The sequence below is a fragment of the Physcomitrium patens genome, chromosome 8 (genome assembly GCF_059467195.1).
Source record: "Physcomitrium patens ecotype Gransden chromosome 8, ASM5946719v1, whole genome shotgun sequence".
Lineage (NCBI taxonomy): Eukaryota > Viridiplantae > Streptophyta > Bryopsida > Funariales > Funariaceae > Physcomitrium > Physcomitrium patens.
This window is the reverse complement of record NC_143417.1, coordinates 9003785-9026419: the sequence shown is the minus strand read 5'-3', so window position 1 is coordinate 9026419 and position 22635 is coordinate 9003785. Positions and strand designations below refer to the sequence as shown.

The 22635-nt window shown below is 37.7% G+C and overlaps 4 protein-coding genes across 8 annotated transcripts; 2 read left to right on the top strand and 2 right to left on the bottom strand.

Moving 5' to 3' along the window:
• Positions 1 to 1065: 1065 nt before the first annotated feature.
• On the bottom strand, positions 1066 to 3174 carry LOC149988456 (aldehyde oxidase GLOX-like). The gene is made up of 3 exons (XM_090252479.1): positions 3040 to 3174; positions 2202 to 2950; positions 1066 to 2075 (listed from the first exon to the last, which is right to left on the bottom strand). Exons 1-2 carry the CDS (start codon positions 3160 to 3162, stop codon positions 2771 to 2773), a joined length of 303 nt encoding a protein of 100 aa, XP_090108605.1. The 5' UTR covers positions 3163 to 3174; the 3' UTR covers positions 1066 to 2075; positions 2202 to 2770.
• A 3342-nt stretch (positions 3175 to 6516) lies between these two features.
• LOC112285625 (aldehyde oxidase GLOX) lies at positions 6517 to 8536 on the bottom strand. Of its 2 annotated transcripts, none has more exons than XM_024526573.3 (2): positions 7368 to 8536; positions 6517 to 7241 (listed from the first exon to the last, which is right to left on the bottom strand). In XM_024526573.3, exon 1 carries the CDS (start codon positions 8510 to 8512, stop codon positions 7937 to 7939), a length of 576 nt encoding a protein of 191 aa, XP_024382341.1. In that variant the 5' UTR covers positions 8513 to 8536; the 3' UTR covers positions 6517 to 7241; positions 7368 to 7936. The 2 variants fall into 2 exon arrangements, with proteins under 2 accessions (XP_024382341.1, XP_073391799.1); XM_073535698.2 differs by lacking the exon at positions 6517 to 7241 and having other exon boundaries at positions 7976 to 8116; positions 8206 to 8536.
• Positions 8537 to 8597: 61 nt separating this feature from the next.
• LOC149988455 (aldehyde oxidase GLOX-like) lies at positions 8598 to 12295 on the top strand. Its single transcript, XM_073535696.2, has 2 exons — positions 8598 to 12065; positions 12155 to 12295. Exons 1-2 carry the CDS (start codon positions 11759 to 11761, stop codon positions 12250 to 12252), a joined length of 405 nt encoding a protein of 134 aa, XP_073391797.1. The 5' UTR covers positions 8598 to 11758; the 3' UTR covers positions 12253 to 12295.
• Positions 12296 to 12330: 35 nt separating this feature from the next.
• Positions 12331 to 22627, top strand: LOC112285655 (aldehyde oxidase GLOX). 4 transcript variants are annotated; one of them, XM_073535695.2, is made up of 4 exons: positions 12331 to 12903; positions 13030 to 13246; positions 13601 to 18069; positions 18196 to 18920. In XM_073535695.2, exon 3 carries the CDS (start codon positions 16925 to 16927, stop codon positions 17498 to 17500), a length of 576 nt encoding a protein of 191 aa, XP_073391796.1. In that variant the 5' UTR covers positions 12331 to 12903; positions 13030 to 13246; positions 13601 to 16924; the 3' UTR covers positions 17501 to 18069; positions 18196 to 18920. The 4 variants fall into 4 exon arrangements, with proteins under 4 accessions (XP_073391796.1, XP_090108602.1, XP_024382402.2 ...); XM_090252476.1 differs by having other exon boundaries at positions 13030 to 18069; positions 18196 to 18412; positions 18767 to 18920; XM_024526634.3 differs by lacking the exon at positions 18196 to 18920 and having other exon boundaries at positions 13030 to 17231; positions 17321 to 17461.
• Positions 22628 to 22635: the final 8 nt, after the last annotated feature.

Below are 22635 nucleotides of genomic sequence, written 5' to 3'. Positions count from 1 at the left end.
AATTTGTAGAAACTAACAATGCTTGGGCTTATTTTGATAGTAACCACAATGTTGTTTTTATGCCAATATAATCAAATCAAAAAATTGATTATTGGGTGATTTAATAATATCTTATTCCATTCAACATAATGCAATAATACACTATTTTGTGCAAATGCCAAATTACTAATATATATTCTAAACAATCTTATCATGACTTCAATACCATTCCTATAGTTGTTTCAAAAATATTTAAAATGTTTGTCAAAACTAAAATTGTCTTCTAATTCAAACCATGTTTTAAAATGTGATTTTCTAAACTACAATTATTTTCCAATTAGGTGTGGATTGTGTCTACAAATTAATCATACAATGAGATTACAAATGTTTCCATGACTTCAAACAAAAACATTTTATCAGATTTCAGCTAAAACACAACTGACACATCTTGGCAATAAATGGGCAGCATTCTCCTCTCAGCAACAGATATTGGGATAAAAGAAAGCGTGGCAAATCCGAAAAGCAACACCAAAGCAAAGGTTGACAAAGATGGATTCATGTTGGTAAAACATCAAAGGAAGCAAGGGGGCTCTACACACACCATGGAGGTACTCTGAGACTGCACACACCATGCCCACACACAGGTGGTTGCCAAAGCTGTATGCCAATGAGGCTAACGAACAATATGTCAACGGTAACTTCCACTGATAAAATGACAGCGCTAAGGTTTGTAGCAGTGCAAGAAGCGGCTCATTATCCTACTGCTACAAAAAAAAAACCGTGAGAGGGACACAAAATACAGGAAGTAGTTTTCTTGTGATATGGACCAAGGCAAGGTCACTCACAGCATTACACCCCGACATGCACCAAGATCAAAATCACGTGAATGCGCTATACAATAAAAATCACAATCAAAAATTGAAAAAGTACAATCACGAAGATGACACGAGTCCACGTAACAAACCACAAAAAACATCACTACACACAAAAACTAGTTTCCGAAGAAAGAACAAATGTGTGCACGCTGAGCTCTCTATCCCAAATGAAACAAAGAGAGCAGAAATTGAAAACGGCATAAGCAGAGTGTGTTCTACAGGAGACTGAATAAATTTATTGTGCGAAGAATACATAGCCCAATTGGGCCCTCATAGTCTTTCAAGGCCCACTTCTTGGTTGACTCCAGGGGACCTTGGAAAAAAGACTATCACCGCCACTCACGCATATTGTTCATGCAGCTGCGGTATCTAAATTATTCAACCCGGTCCATCGATAGACTCACTGTATAAGAGACTTCCTAGTCTAGAACTAATGGACTTCATACACAATGGACGACCTTCAACCTCGCCTCGTGTTGGACTTCAATCTCACCTCGTCAGTGAAGTCTTGCTTTATTCAGTTAACTACCGCCGTGGCAGCAGGACAACGCACGGCCCACCTTTATTGTCTCTGAATACAATAACCGATTCTTCTTGGACTTTCGATCGCCCCATGTGCCACATCAGTGCTCAATTTGTAAAGATCCTCACTATCCTCGCATTGATCTAACGAACAATAATCAACACTCCAGAAGCCACCAGGAGACGCTCACCACACCGTCGACACACTCGCAACTCTATCTAGACGTCTACATCGCGATTGTACAACTCCCAGTAACAAGTGCAAGTCCTGGAAGGACTGACACAGAGAAATAATACTTCGATCGACCTATTCACCAGCTCAATGTTCTACACCGAGGTTTAACTTGACTGTGGCAGTCGTCACGAGGGCGCAGTTAATTGTTCTACTTGATCCACACACCCTTGGAGGGAATTTCGTTTTGGACCACAAACAGAAGGTAGTATGCGGGAGGGGCAATGGTATTTTCGGGGACTGCGGTCACCTGCACTGCTCAGCCATTGCCCGCCTTGGTAGGCAACATCGTCTTCAGTTTCATTTGCCTTTGACCCTGCGCAAAGGAGTGCGTCACGTAGGGAGCGCTGTTCATGTTCACCTCCACTACGCCCACTCTTTGGCCCATAGCGAAGTTCACGACGAACACCTGCTTATATTTGATCCGATTGAGATATCCTTGGATGGTAGGCCTTACACCATTGAATCTGAGCATCATCATCAAACAGTCCGTCAAGTTAGCTAAACGTGCACGCTGCAATCATTTTGCATAACCGGACAATGAATGAGAAAGGATAATAAACAAATGTGGAACGTTGAGATCAGAGACTCACCCTGCACCCAAGTAAGGAGGAGAGAACGCCTCAACTCGCAGCTTAGTAGGGTATTATCTATTGTACGTGTAGAACTGGTGGGTTTTGCTTCTGACTAGGAGCACTCTTTCGTCAGCCAGTAAGTTTGCAGTGGAATGATACATGCGGAGAATATTGGTCTTTGCATAGATCTGGAACTGCTTGGTCACGGGGTTGTAGTTCACTGGATTCAAGGCGGGGTTGTTGGCCTTTCCCCATCCCTGATAGCCGTTTTAGGCACCGTTGATGATCAAAATATCTCAGGTTGGCAAGTTGATCATGTCGCCCATAACACGCCGAATTGGCATATTCTGCACAGCCTAGACGGGGTTTTTGGAGCTAGCCACGATTGTCCCACAACTGAACGACATTGGGGCGTTCGCATTTCCAGTATTCGAGGCACCGGCGGCTGCACCTCCACATACCATAATCTGTGCAAACTCGAAACCTATCTGCCATGTCAAGGGAAGCATGACAGCAGATCCAGCAAAAAGATAGTTACGGGGGTTTCCAAGAATTTGAGGATATCCCTTCACGACCTTGCCCGAGTTTCAGTTCAACTGCACGGAATTCCTGTTTGCAAAAACGAAAAGATCTCCGTTCGGCAACAGATACACAAATGGGTAAAGATTGTTATCTCCTCCCAGCATACCCAAGTTGTAGAAGCCTTCTCCGGCTCTCCTCTTGGGATAAAACTCGTAGGAAGGCGTGTTGCGTCCTCCTACAATGATCTGCTGAATACCAGAAGGCAAAAGCTGGTTAGAGGAATACCAACAGCCAGTTACAAGGTTCTCTTCGAGTTCAACCCAGTCACAATTACCTCCAGCGCCGCATGGTTGTAGGGTCCTGATTTTCCTGTTGCCCTCAAAATCACCTCCAGTCTGCACCATCCTTCCATTATTGAAGAACTGTCCCGATGAACACCATGTATCCGTGTACACATACAAAGGGCGGACCTGGTTGTTCCCTGGATTGAACATGATGGAATGCGCATAACAATCAACTTTAGAGATGCGCTCTGCAGGTTGGTTGCGGCAACGACCATTGAGGAGCTTGATGGCGGAGGGTCCTGTGTTGGTATGATCAAGCATGATGACTGTGTTCATGTGCGTGACCACAGTATGCATTGAGGATATACTCGCATTGTTGTTCAAGAGTGCTCAACTGCCCTGGGCCGCCACAAGGTATGCGCATGAGAACAGGCATTGCAGTGTTACCAAAACTACAAGAGTGGTTTTTGACAACCCTATTGTCCACGTCTCACCTGGAAAACTTTGAACTCAAGACTGAAATGCCACGTTAATCAAACAGAACTATCTTCTTCACCATAACAAACATATACTGAACAATGCATGCACGAACATTGATATCACTAATCAAGCAATAATTTAGATGAGATGGAACAAGATGATAACAAATTCGATCCTAACTCTATAACTACAACTTATAATCCAGTGACGGTATCGTTAATCATGAAAATCCTAGGTGCATGAAATTCGACACACATGCAGTCAGTGCTAAAGCATTGGGAAGCCCTCCTGCCTCTGCAAAGCTGGCCGAGTAGTGATGATCGGCAGGGCAATTGATCATTTGTAGTGCTGCCTTGTTGAAAGCCAAGTGAACGTTGCAACCCTCCCAGACAGCAGGGTCGATGGTGAGGCATCTGTTTTTAGCCATTCCTACACATGCGATGAGCTGTGGTAATATTGCAAAGTCAATTAGTGGACTATAGTGGCACTGGAGTTGTGAAATTTCACATAAACAATCTAACAGTACCTGTGGCTCATTCGGTTACCAATGTTAACGTTGTCGTTTGCATCTGTGTCGGTAAAGGGAGTTGACTTTGGTGAGACTAGGAAGTCATGGAGCCATCTGTTTGATTGCTAAAAATAGAGATTGTCACAGGAAGTCATGGAGCCATCTGTTTGATTGCTAAAAGCAGAGATTGTCACAGGAAGTCACTGAGCCATCTGATTGATTGCTAAAAGCAGAGATTGTCACAGCTCTCCTAATCTAATCCACAGATGCTCTAATCTCTTAACCATGGCAATAGACTTGTATCATATTACCTAACCCAAGAAATGATTCCTAAGATTATTTCAACTACGATGTTTAAGTCATAGATGAGAAGAAACATTGTTGTATGTTCTTTTTTGTCAAAGGATACAAATCAAACAATGTCTTATGGCTGATTGGAAATTACACATACAACATTCTACACAATTCCTTAGGCATGTAAGGTCAATATAATCATTTTTTTTTTTTGCAATAATAATTGTTTACTTTGTTGGTCATTCTTTTTTGTCAAAGGATACAAATCAAACAATGTCTTATGGCTGATTGGAAATCACACATATCCTAATTTTTTATTTTAATTTTAATTCAAGTGTATTTCATAGAAAATCTCATATATATAAAAATGGATATAATAAAAATAGTTGTCATATTTTTATAAATTCAAATTTTTATTTTAATTATGCTTTTATTTAGGTGTGATTATTTCATTAAAAATAGAAGTCTTTACTTTAATTAGGTTTATGCCAAAAAAATTGGTTGAATGATTTAAAGATTACAATCAATATAGACTATAATTCTTCAATTTCCATTTGTAATCTATTTTCAAGAAAAGATGGCCATAAGTAAGTCACAATTTGAATTACAAACTCTCTTTTAAGATGCAAATGCATATGAAAGTAGCAATCAAAATTTACATTGAATTTCTTCATAAAAGACCTTAAATAATTAAAAATTAGATTTAAACCAACCACATTGTGCTCTTATTGTAAGAAAATATGGCATTGGAATTGCAATTATTTAAAAAATATGTCTAAAGTTGCTGCAAATTCTATAGCTATTTTTTATAATAGCATGAAGTTAAAATTGACTTCAAAATCAAATATTTTTGAAGAAATATTTATTGCATTCTATGCACATATATTTCTCATACATACAAATTACTCGAAGAAGTCATTATAGTTTGGAGCGACAAAAGAAGAAAAATTATTTTTAAATACAAAAGCTATACACCACTTAGCAATAATTTACTAATTTTGAATCATTTTCATTTAATGAGAGTGAAGTTTATCTTAACAATGACACTACATTTTGTATATACAAATAAGGTGAGGTAGAAATCTATATGGTGAATGATCACACCATTTGGTTTACAATATACTTTATATCTTAAATATATAAAATAATCTATTTTTAATAAGTGACTACAATCAATAAGGTGGCAAAATCTTCTTAAAATATCAAATTTGTCACCTTCTAACTAGTGGCAATACTACTCTAGCTGAATGTCTCTAAGTCAACTTATATATGTTAGAAAAAATTGTAGTATATGTTTAATATATTAATGCTAATTCTTTTATCACACCAATTAGAGATACAATACACATGCTAATCAAATCATTCAACCGAGTCACACTTATCCACAAGATTGTCTTATGACATATTCAAATTTTGAATCCACATTAATAAGTTGAAGCTAGTATCTCTTTGTTTTAAAGCTTGTAATGATTTCTATCACAATCTACAGCTTGATGTCACTACATCTACTTGTGCATATACCAAGCTATGTCCTTTATGACAAATAAGTATATATAAAAGAACAACAAATATAATTTAAATAATTATACCTAACCTAGCTATGGCACAATATTATCAAAAATCACAAGCTCCATAATTTTATGTGGTTATTTTCTTTGAAATTACTAAATCCACCACTTTCAAGCCATACCCTAATTTCAATTCTTGATCTTTGCGCTTATTTAGATCTACTTCTAATATTGTAGCAAACTCCATCTCATAATATTATCCAGTATTGTCACTCAAAAAAAGGTGTCAAATAGACCGCTATTAAAAATTACTTCTTTAAGCTACCTCCCATTTGAGTTCACTTCACTACTTATGGAAAACATATCTACTTACATCATTGTTGATTATCACATATAGGTATAAATTAACTTAAAGTACTTATATAAAGTATTCTCATCATAAGAATTTTTATTAGTAAAGTGTCTTATAACATGAAATCAACATGTTTTTAAAGAAAAAAATCTACTAAAAAGATCCCCAAGTTAGCTATACTTTGAATTGCAGATAAATTTGAGCTAGTTCACTAAAAACTTAGTGCCTAAGTTGCAACTTCAACTTTCTTTGATTTTGGATAATAAATAATCTTCACTAACAACTATTCTTACTATATAATAAATTGCTTACTCTAAAAAAAATAAAAAATAAAAAAAATAAGTATAATTCAATCTTCAAAACACAAAATCTTCAATCTCACCTCGTCAGTGAAGTCTTGCTTTATTCAGTTAACTACCGCCGTGGCAGCAGGACAACGCACGGCCCACCTTTATTGTCTCTGAATACAATAACCGATTCTTCTTGGACTTTCGATCGCCCCATGTGCCACATCAGTGCTCAATTTGCAAAGATCCCCACTATCCTCGCATTGATCTAACGAACAATAATCAACACTCCAGAAGCCACCAGGAGACGCTCACCACACCGTCGACACACTCGTAACTCTATCTAGACGTCTACATCGCGATTGTACAACTCCCAGTAACAAGTGCAAGTCCTGGAAGGACTGACACAGAGAAATAATACTTCGATCGACCTATTCACCAGCTCAATGTTCTACACCGAGGTTTAACTTGACTGTGGCAGTCGTCACGAGGGCGCAGTTAATTGTTCTACTTGATCCACACACCCTTGGAGGGAATTTCGTTTTGGACCACAAACAGAAGGTAGTATGCGGGAGGGGCAATGGTATTTTCGGGGACTGCGGTCACCTGCACTGCTCAGCCATTGCCCGCCTTGGTAGGCAACATCGTCTTCAGTTTCATTTGCCTTTGACCCTGCGCAAAGGAGTGCGTCACGTAGGGAGCGCTGTTCATGTTCACCTCCACTACGCCCACTCTTTGGCCCATAGCGAAGTTCACGACGAACACCTGCTTATATTTGATCCGATTGAGATATCCTTGGATGGCAAGCCTTACACCATTGAATCTGAGCATCATCATCAAACAGTCCGTCAAGTTAGCTAAACGTGCACGCTGCAATCATTTTGCATAACCGGACAATGAATGAGAAAGGATAATAAACAAATGTGGAACGTTGAGATCAGAGACTCACCCTGCACCCAAGTAAGGAGGAGAGAACGCCTCAACTTGCAGCTTAGTAGGGTATTATCTATTGTACGTGTAGAACTGGTGGGTTTTGCTTCTGACTAGGAGCACTCTTTCGTCAGCCAGTAAGTTTGCAGTGGAATGATACATGCGGAGAATATTGGTCTTTGCATAGATCTGGAACTGCTTGGTCACGGGGTTGTAGTTCACTGGATTCAAGGCGGGGTTGTTGGCCTTTCCCCATCCCTGATAGCCGTTTTAGGCACCGTTGATGATCAAAATATCTCAGGTTGGCAAGTTGATCATGTCGCCCATAACACGCCGAATTGGCATATTCTGCACAGCCTAGACGGGGTTTTTGGAGCTAGCCACGATTGTCCCACAACTGAACGACATTGGGGCGTTCGCATTTCCAGTATTCGAGGCACCGGCGGCTGCACCTCCACATACCATAATCTGTGCAAACTCGAAACCTATCTGCCATGTCAAGGGAAGCATGACAGCAGATCCAGCAAAAAGATAGTTACGGGGGTTTCCAAGAATTTGAGGATATCCCTTCACGACCTTGCCCGAGTTTCAGTTCAACTGCACGGAATTCCTGTTTGCAAAAACGAAAAGATCTCCGTTCGGCAACAGATACACAAATGGGTAAAGATTGTTATCTCCTCCCAGCATACCCAAGTTGTAGAAGCCTTCTCCGGCTCTCCTCTTGGGATAAAACTCGTAGGAAGGCGTGTTGCGTCCTCCTACAATGATCTGCTGAATACCAGAAGGCAAAAGCTGGTTAGAGGAATACCAACAGCCAGTTACAAGGTTCTCTTCGAGTTCAACCCAGTCACAATTACCTCCAGCGCCGCATGGTTGTAGGGTCCTGATTTTCCTGTTGCCCTCAAAATCACCTCCAGTCTGCACCATCCTTCCATTATTGAAGAACTGTCCCGATGAACACCATGTATCCGTGTACACATACAAAGGGCGGACCTGGTTGTTCCCTGGATTGAACATGATGGAATGCGCATAACAATCAACTTTAGAGATGCGCTCTGCAGGTTGGTTGCGGCAACGACCATTGAGGAGCTTGATGGCGGAGGGTCCTGTGTTGGTATGATCAAGCATGATGACTGTGTTCATGTGCGTGACCACAGTATGCATTGAGGATATACTCGCATTGTTGTTCAAGAGTGCCCAACTGCCTTGGGCCGCCACAAGGTATGCGCATGCGCATGACAAGGTGAGATTGAAGATTTTGTGTTTTGAAGATTGAATTATACTTATTTTTTTTATTTTTTATTTTTTTTAGAGTAAGCAATTTATTATATAGTAAGAATAGTTGTTAGTGAAGATTATTTATTATCCAAAATCAAAGAAAGTTGAAGTTGCAACTTAGGCACTAAGTTTTTAGTGAACTAGCTCAAATTTATCTGCAATTCAAAGTATAGCTAACTTGGGGATCTTTTTAGTAGATTTTTTTCTTTAAAAACATGTTGATTTCATGTTATAAGACACTTTACTAATAAAAATTCTTATGATGAGAATACTTTATATAAGTACTTTAAGTTAATTTATACCTATATGTGATAATCAACAATGATGTAAGTAGATATGTTTTCCATAAGTAGTGAAGTGAACTCAAATGGGAGGTAGCTTAAAGAAGTAATTTTTAATAGCGGTCTATTTGACACCTTTTTTTGAGTGACAATACTGGATAATATTATGAGATGGAGTTTGCTACAATATTAGAAGTAGATCTAAATAAGCGCAAAGATCAAGAATTGAAATTAGGGTATGGCTTGAAAGTGGTGGATTTAGTAATTTCAAAGAAAATAACCACATAAAATTATGGAGCTTGTGATTTTTGATAATATTGTGCCATAGCTAGGTTAGGTATAATTATTTAAATTATATTTGTTGTTCTTTTATATATACTTATTTGTCATAAAGGACATAGCTTGGTATATGCACAAGTAGATGTAGTGACATCAAGCTGTAGATTGTGATAGAAATCATTACAAGCTTTAAAACAAAGAGATACTAGCTTCAACTTATTAATGTGGATTCAAAATTTGAATATGTCATAAGACAATCTTGTGGATAAGTGTGACTCGGTTGAATGATTTGATTAGCATGTGTATTGTATCTCTAATTGGTGTGATAAAAGAATTAGCATTAATATATTAAACATATACTACAATTTTTTCTAACATATATAAGTTGACTTAGAGACATTCAGCTAGAGTAGTATTGCCACTAGTTAGAAGGTGACAAATTTGATATTTTAAGAAGATTTTGCCACCTTATTGATTGTAGTCACTTATTAAAAATAGATTATTTTATATATTTAAGATATAAAGTATATTGTAAACCAAATGGTGTGATCATTCACCATATAGATTTCTACCTCACCTTATTTGTATATACAAAATGTAGTGTCATTGTTAAGATAAACTTCACTCTCATTAAATGAAAATGATTCAAAATTAGTAAATTATTGCTAAGTGGTGTATAGCTTTTGTATTTAAAAATAATTTTTCTTCTTTTGTCGCTCCAAACTATAATGACTTCTTCGAGTAATTTGTATGTATGAGAAATATATGTGCATAGAATGCAATAAATATTTCTTCAAAAATATTTGATTTTGAAGTCAATTTTAACTTCATGCTATTATAAAAAATAGCTATAGAATTTGCAGCAACTTTAGACATATTTTTTAAATAATTGCAATTCCAATGCCATATTTTCTTACAATAAGAGCACAATGTGGTTGGTTTAAATCTAATTTTTAATTATTTAAGGTCTTTTATGAAGAAATTCAATGTAAATTTTGATTGCTACTTTCATATGCATTTGCATCTTAAAAGAGAGTTTGTAATTCAAATTGTGACTTACTTATGGCCATCTTTTCTTGAAAATAGATTACAAATGGAAATTGAAGAATTATAGTCTATATTGATTGTAATCTTTAAATCATTCAACCAATTTTTTTGGCATAAACCTAATTAAAGTAAAGACTTCTATTTTTAATGAAATAATCACACCTAAATAAAAGCATAATTAAAATAAAAATTTGAATTTATAAAAATATGACAACTATTTTTATTATATCCATTTTTATATATATGAGATTTTCTATGAAATACACTTGAATTAAAATTAAAATAAAAAATTAGGATATGTGTGATTTCCAATCAGCCATAAGACATTGTTTGATTTGTATCCTTTGACAAAAAAGAATGACCAACAAAGTAAACAATTATTATTGCAAAAAAAAAAAATGATTATATTGACCTTACATGCCTAAGGAATTGTGTAGAATGTTGTATGTGTAATTTCCAATCAGCCATAAGACATTGTTTGATTTGTATCCTTTGACAAAAAAGAACATACAACAATGTTTCTTCTCATCTATGACTTAAACATCGTAGTTGAAATAATCTTAGGAATCATTTCTTGGGTTAGGTAATATGATACAAGTCTATTGCCATGGTTAAGAGATTAGAGCATCTGTGGATTAGATTAGGAGAGCTGTGACAATCTCTGCTTTTAGCAATCAATCAGATGGCTCAGTGACTTCCTGTGACAATCTCTGCTTTTAGCAATCAAACAGATGGCTCCATGACTTCCTGTGACAATCTCTATTTTTAGCAATCAAACAGATGGCTCCATGACTTCCTAGTCTCACCAAAGTCAACTCCCTTTACCGACACAGATGCAAACGACAACGTTAACATTGGTAACCGAATGAGCCACAGGTACTGTTAGATTGTTTATGTGAAATTTCACAACTCCAGTGCCACTATAGTCCACTAATTGACTTTGCAATATTACCACAGCTCATCGCATGTGTAGGAATGGCTAAAAACAGATGCCTCACCATCGACCCTGCTGTCTGGGAGGGTTGCAACGTTCACTTGGCTTTCAACAAGGCAGCACTACAAATGATCAATTGCCCTGCCGATCATCACTACTCGGCCAGCTTTGCAGAGGCAGGAGGGCTTCCCAATGCTTTAGCACTGACTGCATGTGTGTCGAATTTCATGCACCTAGGATTTTCATGATTAACGATACCGTCACTGGATTATAAGTTGTAGTTATAGAGTTAGGATCGAATTTGTTATCATCTTGTTCCATCTCATCTAAATTATTGCTTGATTAGTGATATCAATGTTCGTGCATGCATTGTTCAGTATATGTTTGTTATGGTGAAGAAGATAGTTCTGTTTGATTAACGTGGCATTTCAGTCTTGAGTTCAAAGTTTTCCAGGTGAGACGTGGACAATAGGGTTGTCAAAAACCACTCTTGTAGTTTTGGTAACACTGCAATGCCTGTTCTCATGCGCATACCTTGTGGCGGCCCAGGGCAGTTGAGCACTCTTGAACAACAATGCGAGTATATCCTCAATGCATACTGTGGTCACGCACATGAACACAGTCATCATGCTTGATCATACCAACACAGGACCCTCCGCCATCAAGCTCCTCAATGGTCGTTGCCGCAACCAACCTGCAGAGCGCATCTCTAAAGTTGATTGTTATGCGCATTCCATCATGTTCAATCCAGGGAACAACCAGGTCCGCCCTTTGTATGTGTACACGGATACATGGTGTTCATCGGGACAGTTCTTCAATAATGGAAGGATGGTGCAGACTGGAGGTGATTTTGAGGGCAACAGGAAAATCAGGACCCTACAACCATGCGGCGCTGGAGGTAATTGTGACTGGGTTGAACTCGAAGAGAACCTTGTAACTGGCTGTTGGTATTCCTCTAACCAGCTTTTGCCTTCTGGTATTCAGCAGATCATTGTAGGAGGACGCAACACGCCTTCCTACGAGTTTTATCCCAAGAGGAGAGCCGGAGAAGGCTTCTACAACTTGGGTATGCTGGGAGGAGATAACAATCTTTACCCATTTGTGTATCTGTTGCCGAACGGAGATCTTTTCGTTTTTGCAAACAGGAATTCCGTGCAGTTGAACTGAAACTCGGGCAAGGTCGTGAAGGGATATCCTCAAATTCTTGGAAACCCCCGTAACTATCTTTTTGCTGGATCTGCTGTCATGCTTCCCTTGACATGGCAGATAGGTTTCGAGTTTGCACAGATTATGGTATGTGGAGGTGCAGCCGCCGGTGCCTCGAATACTGGAAATGCGAACGCCCCAATGTCGTTCAGTTGTGGGACAATCGTGGCTAGCTCCAAAAACCCCGTCTAGGCTGTGCAGAATATGCCAATTCGGCGTGTTATGGGCGACATGATCAACTTGCCAACCTGAGATATTTTGATCATCAACGGTGCCTAAAACGGCTATCAGGGATGGGGAAAGGCCAACAACCCCGCCTTGAATCCAGTGAACTACAACCCCGTGACCAAGCAGTTCCAGATCTATGCAAAGACCAATATTCTCCGCATGTATCATTCCACTGCAAACTTACTGGCTGACGAAAGAGTGCTCCTAGTCAGAAGCAAAACCCACCAGTTCTACACGTACAATAGATAATACCCTACTAAGCTGCAAGTTGAGGCGTTCTCTCCTCCTTACTTGGGTGCAGGGTGAGTCTCTGATCTCAACGTTCCACATTTGTTTATTATCCTTTCTCATTCATTGTCCGGTTATGCAAAATGATTGCAGCGTGCACGTTTAGCTAACTTGACGGACTGTTTGATGATGATGCTCAGATTCAATGGTGTAAGGCTTGCCATCCAAGGATATCTCAATCGGATCAAATATAAGCAGGTGTTCGTCGTGAACTTCGCTATGGGCCAAAGAGTGGGCGTAGTGGAGGTGAACATGAACAGCGCTCCCTACGTGACGCACTCCTTTGCGCAGGGTCAAAGGCAAATGAAACTGAAGACGATGTTGCCTACCAAGGCGGGCAATGGCTGAGCAGTGCAGGTGACCGCAGTCCCCGAAAATACCATTGCCCCTCCCGCATACTACCTTCTGTTTGTGGTCCAAAACGAAATTCCCTCCAAGGGTGTGTGGATCAAGTAGAACAATTAACTGCGCCCTCGTGACGACTGCCACAGTCAAGTTAAACCTCGGTGTAGAACATTGAGCTGGTGAATAGGTCGATCGAAGTATTATTTCTCTGTGTCAGTCCTTCCAGGACTTGCACTTGTTACTGGGAGTTGTACAATCGCGATGTAGACGTCTAGATAGAGTTACGAGTGTGTCGACGGTGTGGTGAGCGTCTCCTGGTGGCTTCTGGAGTGTTGATTATTGTTCGTTAGATCAATGCGAGGATAGTGGGGATCTTTGCAAATTGAGCACTGATGTGGCACATGGGGCGATCGAAAGTCCAAGAAGAATCGGTTATTGTATTCAGAGACAATAAAGGTGGGCCGTGCGTTGTCCTGCTGCCACGGCGGTAGTTAACTGAATAAAGCAAGACTTCACTGACGAGGTGAGATTGAAGATTTTGTGTTTTGAAGATTGAATTATACTTATTTTTTTTATTTTTTATTTTTTTTAGAGTAAGCAATTTATTATATAGTAAGAATAGTTGTTAGTGAAGATTATTTATTATCCAAAATCAAAGAAAGTTGAAGTTGCAACTTAGGCACTAAGTTTTTAGTGAACTAGCTCAAATTTATCTGCAATTCAAAGTATAGCTAACTTGGGGATCTTTTTAGTAGATTTTTTTCTTTAAAAACATGTTGATTTCATGTTATAAGACACTTTACTAATAAAAATTCTTATGATGAGAATACTTTATATAAGTACTTTAAGTTAATTTATACCTATATGTGATAATCAACAATGATGTAAGTAGATATGTTTTCCATAAGTAGTGAAGTGAACTCAAATGGGAGGTAGCTTAAAGAAGTAATTTTTAATAGCGGTCTATTTGACACCTTTTTTTGAGTGACAATACTGGATAATATTATGAGATGGAGTTTGCTACAATATTAGAAGTAGATCTAAATAAGCGCAAAGATCAAGAATTGAAATTAGGGTATGGCTTGAAAGTGGTGGATTTAGTAATTTCAAAGAAAATAACCACATAAAATTATGGAGCTTGTGATTTTTGATAATATTGTGCCATAGCTAGGTTAGGTATAATTATTTAAATTATATTTGTTGTTCTTTTATATATACTTATTTGTCATAAAGGACATAGCTTGGTATATGCACAAGTAGATGTAGTGACATCAAGCTGTAGATTGTGATAGAAATCATTACAAGCTTTAAAACAAAGAGATACTAGCTTCAACTTATTAATGTGGATTCAAAATTTGAATATGTCATAAGACAATCTTGTGGATAAGTGTGACTCGGTTGAATGATTTGATTAGCATGTGTATTGTATCTCTAATTGGTGTGATAAAAGAATTAGCATTAATATATTAAACATATACTACAATTTTTTCTAACATATATAAGTTGACTTAGAGACATTCAGCTAGAGTAGTATTGCCACTAGTTAGAAGGTGACAAATTTGATATTTTAAGAAGATTTTGCCACCTTATTGATTGTAGTCACTTATTAAAAATAGATTATTTTATATATTTAAGATATAAAGTATATTGTAAACCAAATGGTGTGATCATTCACCATATAGATTTCTACCTCACCTTATTTGTATATACAAAATGTAGTGTCATTGTTAAGATAAACTTCACTCTCATTAAATGAAAATGATTCAAAATTAGTAAATTATTGCTAAGTGGTGTATAGCTTTTGTATTTAAAAATAATTTTTCTTCTTTTGTCGCTCCAAACTATAATGACTTCTTCGAGTAATTTGTATGTATGAGAAATATATGTGCATAGAATGCAATAAATATTTCTTCAAAAATATTTGATTTTGAAGTCAATTTTAACTTCATGCTATTATAAAAAATAGCTATAGAATTTGCAGCAACTTTAGACATATTTTTTAAATAATTGCAATTCCAATGCCATATTTTCTTACAATAAGAGCACAATGTGGTTGGTTTAAATCTAATTTTTAATTATTTAAGGTCTTTTATGAAGAAATTCAATGTAAATTTTGATTGCTACTTTCATATGCATTTGCATCTTAAAAGAGAGTTTGTAATTCAAATTGTGACTTACTTATGGCCATCTTTTCTTGAAAATAGATTACAAATGGAAATTGAAGAATTATAGTCTATATTGATTGTAATCTTTAAATCATTCAACCAATTTTTTTGGCATAAACCTAATTAAAGTAAAGACTTCTATTTTTAATGAAATAATCACACCTAAATAAAAGCATAATTAAAATAAAAATTTGAATTTATAAAAATATGACAACTATTTTTATTATATCCATTTTTATATATATGAGATTTTCTATGAAATACACTTGAATTAAAATTAAAATAAAAAATTAGGATATGTGTGATTTCCAATCAGCCATAAGACATTGTTTGATTTGTATCCTTTGACAAAAAAGAATGACCAACAAAGTAAACAATTATTATTGCAAAAAAAAAAAATGATTATATTGACCTTACATGCCTAAGGAATTGTGTAGAATGTTGTATGTGTAATTTCCAATCAGCCATAAGACATTGTTTGATTTGTATCCTTTGACAAAAAAGAACATACAACAATGTTTCTTCTCATCTATGACTTAAACATCGTAGTTGAAATAATCTTAGGAATCATTTCTTGGGTTAGGTAATATGATACAAGTCTATTGCCATGGTTAAGAGATTAGAGCATCTGTGGATTAGATTAGGAGAGCTGTGACAATCTCTGCTTTTAGCAATCAATCAGATGGCTCAGTGACTTCCTGTGACAATCTCTGCTTTTAGCAATCAAACAGATGGCTCCATGACTTCCTGTGACAATCTCTATTTTTAGCAATCAAACAGATGGCTCCATGACTTCCTAGTCTCACCAAAGTCAACTCCCTTTACCGACACAGATGCAAACGACAACGTTAACATTGGTAACCGAATGAGCCACAGGTACTGTTAGATTGTTTATGTGAAATTTCACAACTCCAGTGCCACTATAGTCCACTAATTGACTTTGCAATATTACCACAGCTCATCGCATGTGTAGGAATGGCTAAAAACAGATGCCTCACCATCGACCCTGCTGTCTGGGAGGGTTGCAACGTTCACTTGGCTTTCAACAAGGCAGCACTACAAATGATCAATTGCCCTGCCGATCATCACTACTCGGCCAGCTTTGCAGAGGCAGGAGGGCTTCCCAATGCTTTAGCACTGACTGCATGTGTGTCGAATTTCATGCACCTAGGATTTTCATGATTAACGATACCGTCACTGGATTATAAGTTGTAGTTATAGAGTTAGGATCGAATTTGTTATCATCTTGTTCCATCTCATCTAAATTATTGCTTGATTAGTGATATCAATGTTCGTGCATGCATTGTTCAGTATATGTTTGTTATGGTGAAGAAGATAGTTCTGTTTGATTAACGTGGCATTTCAGTCTTGAGTTCAAAGTTTTCCAGGTGAGACGTGGACAATAGGGTTGTCAAAAACCACTCTTGTAGTTTTGGTAACACTGCAATGCCTGTTCTCATGCGCATACCTTGTGGCGGCCCAGGGCAGTTGAGCACTCTTGAACAACAATGCGAGTATATCCTCAATGCATACTGTGGTCACGCACATGAACACAGTCATCATGCTTGATCATACCAACACAGGACCCTCCGCCATCAAGCTCCTCAATGGTCGTTGCCGCAACCAACCTGCAGAGCGCATCTCTAAAGTTGATTGTTATGCGCATTCCATCATGTTCAATCCAGGGAACAACCAGGTCCGCCCTTTGTATGTGTACACGGATACATGGTGTTCATCGGGACAGTTCTTCAATAATGGAAGGATGGTGCAGACTGGAGGTGATTTTGAGGGCAACAGGAAAATCAGGACCCTACAACCATGCGGCGCTGGAGGTAATTGTGACTGGGTTGAACTCGAAGAGAACCTTGTAACTGGCTGTTGGTATTCCTCTAACCAGCTTTTGCCTTCTGGTATTCAGCAGATCATTGTAGGAGGACGCAACACGCCTTCCTACGAGTTTTATCCCAAGAGGAGAGCCGGAGAAGGCTTCTACAACTTGGGTATGCTGGGAGGAGATAACAATCTTTACCCATTTGTGTATCTGTTGCCGAACGGAGATCTTTTCGTTTTTGCAAACAGGAATTCCGTGCAGTTGAACTGAAACTCGGGCAAGGTCGTGAAGGGATATCCTCAAATTCTTGGAAACCCCCGTAACTATCTTTTTGCTGGATCTGCTGTCATGCTTCCCTTGACATGGCAGATAGGTTTCGAGTTTGCACAGATTATGGTATGTGGAGGTGCAGCCGCCGGTGCCTCGAATACTGGAAATGCGAACGCCCCAATGTCGTTCAGTTGTGGGACAATCGTGGCTAGCTCCAAAAACCCCGTCTAGGCTGTGCAGAATATGCCAATTCGGCGTGTTATGGGCGACATGATCAACTTGCCAACCTGAGATATTTTGATCATCAACGGTGCCTAAAACGGCTATCAGGGATGGGGAAAGGCCAACAACCCCGCCTTGAATCCAGTGAACTACAACCCCGTGACCAAGCAGTTCCAGATCTATGCAAAGACCAATATTCTCCGCATGTATCATTCCACTGCAAACTTACTGGCTGACGAAAGAGTGCTCCTAGTCAGAAGCAAAACCCACCAGTTCTACACGTACAATAGATAATACCCTACTAAGCTGCAAGTTGAGGCGTTCTCTCCTCCTTACTTGGGTGCAGGGTGAGTCTCTGATCTCAACGTTCCACATTTGTTTATTATCCTTTCTCATTCATTGTCCGGTTATGCAAAATGATTGCAGCGTGCACGTTTAGCTAACTTGACGGACTGTTTGATGATGATGCTCAGATTCAATGGTGTAAGGCTTGCCATCCAAGGATATCTCAATCGGATCAAATATAAGCAGGTGTTCGTCGTGAACTTCGCTATGGGCCAAAGAGTGGGCGTAGTGGAGGTGAACATGAACAGCGCTCCCTACGTGACGCACTCCTTTGCGCAGGGTCAAAGGCAAATGAAACTGAAGACGATGTTGCCTACCAAGGCGGGCAATGGCTGAGCAGTGCAGGTGACCGCAGTCCCCGAAAATACCATTGCCCCTCCCGCATACTACCTTCTGTTTGTGGTCCAAAACGAAATTCCCTCCAAGGGTGTGTGGATCAAGTAGAACAATTAACTGCGCCCTCGTGACGACTGCCACAGTCAAGTTAAACCTCGGTGTAGAACATTGAGCTGGTGAATAGGTCGATCGAAGTATTATTTCTCTGTGTCAGTCCTTCCAGGACTTGCACTTGTTACTGGGAGTTGTACAATCGCGATGTAGACGTCTAGATAGAGTTACGAGTGTGTCGACGGTGTGGTGAGCGTCTCCTGGTGGCTTCTGGAGTGTTGATTATTGTTCGTTAGATCAATGCGAGGATAGTGGGGATCTTTGCAAATTGAGCACTGATGTGGCACATGGGGCGATCGAAAGTCCAAGAAGAATCGGTTATTGTATTCAGAGACAATAAAGGTGGGCCGTGCGTTGTCCTGCTGCCACGGCGGTAGTTAACTGAATAAAGCAAGACTTCACTGACGAGGTGAGATTGAAGATTTTGTGTTTTGAAGATTGAATTATACTTATTTTTTTTATTTTTTATTTTTTTTAGAGTAAGCAATTTATTATATAGTAAGAATAGTTGTTAGTGAAGATTATTTATTATCCAAAATCAAAGAAAGTTGAAGTTGCAACTTAGGCACTAAGTTTTTAGTGAACTAGCTCAAATTTATCTGCAATTCAAAGTATAGCTAACTTGGGGATCTTTTTAGTAGATTTTTTTCTTTAAAAACATGTTGATTTCATGTTATAAGACACTTTACTAATAAAAATTCTTATGATGAGAATACTTTATATAAGTACTTTAAGTTAATTTATACCTATATGTGATAATCAACAATGATGTAAGTAGATATGTTTTCCATAAGTAGTGAAGTGAACTCAAATGGGAGGTAGCTTAAAGAAGTAATTTTTAATAGCGGTCTATTTGACACCTTTTTTTGAGTGACAATACTGGATAATATTATGAGATGGAGTTTGCTACAATATTAGAAGTAGATCTAAATAAGCGCAAAGATCAAGAATTGAAATTAGGGTATGGCTTGAAAGTGGTGGATTTAGTAATTTCAAAGAAAATAACCACATAAAATTATGGAGCTTGTGATTTTTGATAATATTGTGCCATAGCTAGGTTAGGTATAATTATTTAAATTATATTTGTTGTTCTTTTATATATACTTATTTGTCATAAAGGACATAGCTTGGTATATGCACAAGTAGATGTAGTGACATCAAGCTGTAGATTGTGATAGAAATCATTACAAGCTTTAAAACAAAGAGATACTAGCTTCAACTTATTAATGTGGATTCAAAATTTGAATATGTCATAAGACAATCTTGTGGATAAGTGTGACTCGGTTGAATGATTTGATTAGCATGTGTATTGTATCTCTAATTGGTGTGATAAAAGAATTAGCATTAATATATTAAACATATACTACAATTTTTTCTAACATATATAAGTTGACTTAGAGACATTCAGCTAGAGTAGTATTGCCACTAGTTAGAAGGTGACAAATTTGATATTTTAAGAAGATTTTGCCACCTTATTGATTGTAGTCACTTATTAAAAATAGATTATTTTATATATTTAAGATATAAAGTATATTGTAAACCAAATGGTGTGATCATTCACCATATAGATTTCTACCTCACCTTATTTGTATATACAAAATGTAGTGTCATTGTTAAGATAAACTTCACTCTCATTAAATGAAAATGATTCAAAATTAGTAAATTATTGCTAAGTGGTGTATAGCTTTTGTATTTAAAAATAATTTTTCTTCTTTTGTCGCTCCAAACTATAATGACTTCTTCGAGTAATTTGTATGTATGAGAAATATATGTGCATAGAATGCAATAAATATTTCTTCAAAAATATTTGATTTTGAAGTCAATTTTAACTTCATGCTATTATAAAAAATAGCTATAGAATTTGCAGCAACTTTAGACATATTTTTTAAATAATTGCAATTCCAATGCCATATTTTCTTACAATAAGAGCACAATGTGGTTGGTTTAAATCTAATTTTTAATTATTTAAGGTCTTTTATGAAGAAATTCAATGTAAATTTTGATTGCTACTTTCATATGCATTTGCATCTTAAAAGAGAGTTTGTAATTCAAATTGTGACTTACTTATGGCCATCTTTTCTTGAAAATAGATTACAAATGGAAATTGAAGAATTATAGTCTATATTGATTGTAATCTTTAAATCATTCAACCAATTTTTTTGGCATAAACCTAATTAAAGTAAAGACTTCTATTTTTAATGAAATAATCACACCTAAATAAAAGCATAATTAAAATAAAAATTTGAATTTATAAAAATATGACAACTATTTTTATTATATCCATTTTTATATATATGAGATTTTCTATGAAATACACTTGAATTAAAATTAAAATAAAAAATTAGGATATGTGTGATTTCCAATCAGCCATAAGACATTGTTTGATTTGTATCCTTTGACAAAAAAGAATGACCAACAAAGTAAACAATTATTATTGCAAAAAAAAAAAATGATTATATTGACCTTACATGCCTAAGGAATTGTGTAGAATGTTGTATGTGTAATTTCCAATCAGCCATAAGACATTGTTTGATTTGTATCCTTTGACAAAAAAGAACATACAACAATGTTTCTTCTCATCTATGACTTAAACATCGTAGTTGAAATAATCTTAGGAATCATTTCTTGGGTTAGGTAATATGATACAAGTCTATTGCCATGGTTAAGAGATTAGAGCATCTGTGGATTAGATTAGGAGAGCTGTGACAATCTCTGCTTTTAGCAATCAATCAGATGGCTCAGTGACTTCCTGTGACAATCTCTGCTTTTAGCAATCAAACAGATGGCTCCATGACTTCCTGTGACAATCTCTATTTTTAGCAATCAAACAGATGGCTCCATGACTTCCTAGTCTCACCAAAGTCAACTCCCTTTACCGACACAGATGCAAACGACAACGTTAACATTGGTAACCGAATGAGCCACAGGTACTGTTAGATTGTTTATGTGAAATTTCACAACTCCAGTGCCACTATAGTCCACTAATTGACTTTGCAATATTACCACAGCTCATCGCATGTGTAGGAATGGCTAAAAACAGATGCCTCACCATCGACCCTGCTGTCTGGGAGGGTTGCAACGTTCACTTGGCTTTCAACAAGGCAGCACTACAAATGATCAATTGCCCTGCCGATCATCACTACTCGGCCAGCTTTGCAGAGGCAGGAGGGCTTCCCAATGCTTTAGCACTGACTGCATGTGTGTCGAATTTCATGCACCTAGGATTTTCATGATTAACGATACCGTCACTGGATTATAAGTTGTAGTTATAGAGTTAGGATCGAATTTGTTATCATCTTGTTCCATCTCATCTAAATTATTGCTTGATTAGTGATATCAATGTTCGTGCATGCATTGTTCAGTATATGTTTGTTATGGTGAAGAAGATAGTTCTGTTTGATTAACGTGGCATTTCAGTCTTGAGTTCAAAGTTTTCCAGGTGAGACGTGGACAATAGGGTTGTCAAAAACCACTCTTGTAGTTTTGGTAACACTGCAATGCCTGTTCTCATGCGCATACCTTGTGGCGGCCCAGGGCAGTTGAGCACTCTTGAACAACAATGCGAGTATATCCTCAATGCATACTGTGGTCACGCACATGAACACAGTCATCATGCTTGATCATACCAACACAGGACCCTCCGCCATCAAGCTCCTCAATGGTCGTTGCCGCAACCAACCTGCAGAGCGCATCTCTAAAGTTGATTGTTATGCGCATTCCATCATGTTCAATCCAGGGAACAACCAGGTCCGCCCTTTGTATGTGTACACGGATACATGGTGTTCATCGGGACAGTTCTTCAATAATGGAAGGATGGTGCAGACTGGAGGTGATTTTGAGGGCAACAGGAAAATCAGGACCCTACAACCATGCGGCGCTGGAGGTAATTGTGACTGGGTTGAACTCGAAGAGAACCTTGTAACTGGCTGTTGGTATTCCTCTAACCAGCTTTTGCCTTCTGGTATTCAGCAGATCATTGTAGGAGGACGCAACACGCCTTCCTACGAGTTTTATCCCAAGAGGAGAGCCGGAGAAGGCTTCTACAACTTGGGTATGCTGGGAGGAGATAACAATCTTTACCCATTTGTGTATCTGTTGCCGAACGGAGATCTTTTCGTTTT